This window comes from Mandrillus leucophaeus, unplaced genomic scaffold (genome assembly GCF_000951045.1).
Source record: "Mandrillus leucophaeus isolate KB7577 unplaced genomic scaffold, Mleu.le_1.0 Scaffold497, whole genome shotgun sequence".
In the NCBI taxonomy this organism is placed as follows: domain Eukaryota; kingdom Metazoa; phylum Chordata; class Mammalia; order Primates; family Cercopithecidae; genus Mandrillus; species Mandrillus leucophaeus.
The window spans coordinates 925,642-928,052 of NW_012105331.1; the positions used below are offsets into that span (position 1 = coordinate 925,642).

Consider the following 2,411-nt stretch of genomic DNA (forward strand, 5'->3'; position numbering starts at 1 on the left):
TATTTATTTAGGGAGACCGAGTCTCACTCTTTCACCCAGGCTGGAGTGCAGTGGCCCGATCTCTGCTCACTGCAGTCTCTGCCTCCCAGGTTCAAGTGATTCTCCTGCCTCAGCCTCCCTAGCAGCTGGGATTACAGGTGTGCACCACCATGCCCAGCTAATTTTTTGTATTTTTAGTAGAGAGGGGGTTTCACCCTGTTGGTCAGGCTGGTCTCAAACTCCCGACCTCAGGTAATCTGCCCACCTCAGCCTCTCAAAGGGTTGGGATTACAGGCGTGACCTACCGCACCTGGCCAAGTAGTTATTCTTCCACATGCTTAAGGAGGCCCTTCTGCAGATATTTGCAACCCTCCTCTTTTTGTTTTCTACCTCACAAACTCTAAGCTGCCTTGGCTTCTTCAAACTCTGATCTGATTTTAAGATTGTATCGAATCAGTGAGACTGCCCAGCTCCATTAGATTCCTACTTTCGGTGTTACAGTTCAGTATGTACTTCTGGGTAGAATGCCATCCGTATTTGTACCCTAGCTTCAGACACCATTGATCACCCTTTTGTCACTGTATAGATGAGTTCACATTTTTTTGAATTTTGTATACGTGGAATCATGTAAATATATAATCTTTCGTGTCTAGGTTCTTTCACTCAGTATAATGATTTTGAGATTTATCCATTCTCTAGTATCATTAGTGGTTCATTCATTTATCTTTATTATTGGATGATATTTCTTTTTCTTTTCTTTTCTTTTTTTTTTTTTTTTTTTGAGTTGGGGTCTTGCTTGCTCTGTCATCCAGGATGGAGTACAGTGGTGTGACCAAGGCTGACTGCATCCTTGCTGGGCTCAGGCAAGCCTCTCACCTTGGTCTCCTGTGTAGCTGGGACTGCAGGTGTATGCCACCACACTTGGCTGATTTTTAAAACTTTTTTGTCAAGTCAGGGTCTTGTCGTGTTTCTTAGGATGGTCTTGAACTTTTGACCTCAAGGTCCTCGAGCATTGGCCTCCCACAGTGCTGGAATTACCCACATGAGCCACACCCGGTGTAAATGCTATTCTGTTATATGCCTATACCATGTTTTGTAGATGCCTCACGTTAAATTTAGATGATGAATTCATCTTAGACTAATTATGCTATTTCAGTGCTATAATGAAGGTATTAATATATAGATATCCTAAAATCAAAAAGCTTATTTTTATACTATTTGTCGGTTCATTCATTTTTAATTTCATTTTTTCATTAACTCTAATTTTTTGAAAGGTATTTTAATCATCTCACCTTTTTCTTTTAGGTGTTTTTGTGGTCGCTTGGTCAAGCAACATGCTTGTTTTACTGCAAGTCTTGCCATGAAATACTCAGATGTGAAATTGGGTGACCATTTTAATCAGGCAATAGAAGAATGGTCTGTGGAAAAGCATACAGAACAGAGCCCAACGGATGCTTATGGAGTCATAAATTTTCAAGGGGGTTCTCATTCCTACAGAGCTAAGGTATGTCACATATTGAATTTTTCTTCATTTATGTTGTTATTTAAATAATAAATATCACAATTTGTGTAGCAACATTGACAAAAAGTTGGTCTCAGTAATTTGTTTGCATATTTTAAAGTACAAAGGTACATACAGATACAGAATTGTATCTTTCTGGTGGATTGAACCTTTCATCATTATAAAATGTATTTTGTTTCTTGTCATTTTTCTTGACATGGTTTGCTTTTTCTGGAATCAGTATAGTTAAGCCATCTTTTTTCCTTTTTGGTTTTAACCTTTTACGTTTAAGAGGTTTCTTTTAATTGTTTTTAAAAAAGTTATCTGCTGTGTATTTAAATTTAAATTTACCATTATGTTATTATCTATTTGTCTCACTTTTTTCTTTGTTCTGTTTTTTTCCTTATATTATTTTGGATTAAGTATTTTTTATTATTTTCTTACTCCTTTATTAACATATTATTTATACAGTCATCCTTCAGGGGCCTTGGTTCCAGGACTTCCCTCAGATACCAAAGTCTACAGATATCATAGTATGTGGATGTAATCTATGCACACCCTCTTATATAGTTTAAATCATCTCTAGATTCCTTGTAATACCTAATATAGGCCAGGCACAGTGGCTCACGCCTATAATCCCAACACTTGAGAGGGTGGGAGGATGTCGTGAGGCTGGGAGTTGGAGACCAGCCTGGGCAAAATAGTGAGACTCTGTCTCTACTTAAAATAAAAAAATTAATAAAATGCCCGATAACGATAACGTAAATAGTAGTTTAATTGCATTGTTTAAGGAATAATGACAAGTAAATAAAGTCTATACATGTTTAGTATAGGCTCAGTTTTTTTTCTTGAATATATATGATTCACCATTGACTGAAACCGTAAACGTGAATCCCATGGATACAAAAGGCCTACTATACGTTCTTTTTCT

General features: G+C 37.2%; 1 protein-coding gene across 2 annotated transcripts in view; it reads left to right on the forward strand.

Annotated features, from left to right (window-relative positions):
* TRPM7 (transient receptor potential cation channel, subfamily M, member 7) overlaps positions 1-2,411 on the forward strand; it is a 130,786-nt gene that overhangs the window by 41,611 nt on the left and 86,764 nt on the right. For both annotated transcript variants that reach the window (XM_011995753.1, XM_011995754.1), the window contains exon 4: positions 1,285-1,483. In XM_011995753.1, the coding sequence (XP_011851143.1) occupies positions 1,285-1,483 (199 nt within the window). The remainder of the gene's footprint in view (positions 1-1,284; positions 1,484-2,411) is intronic.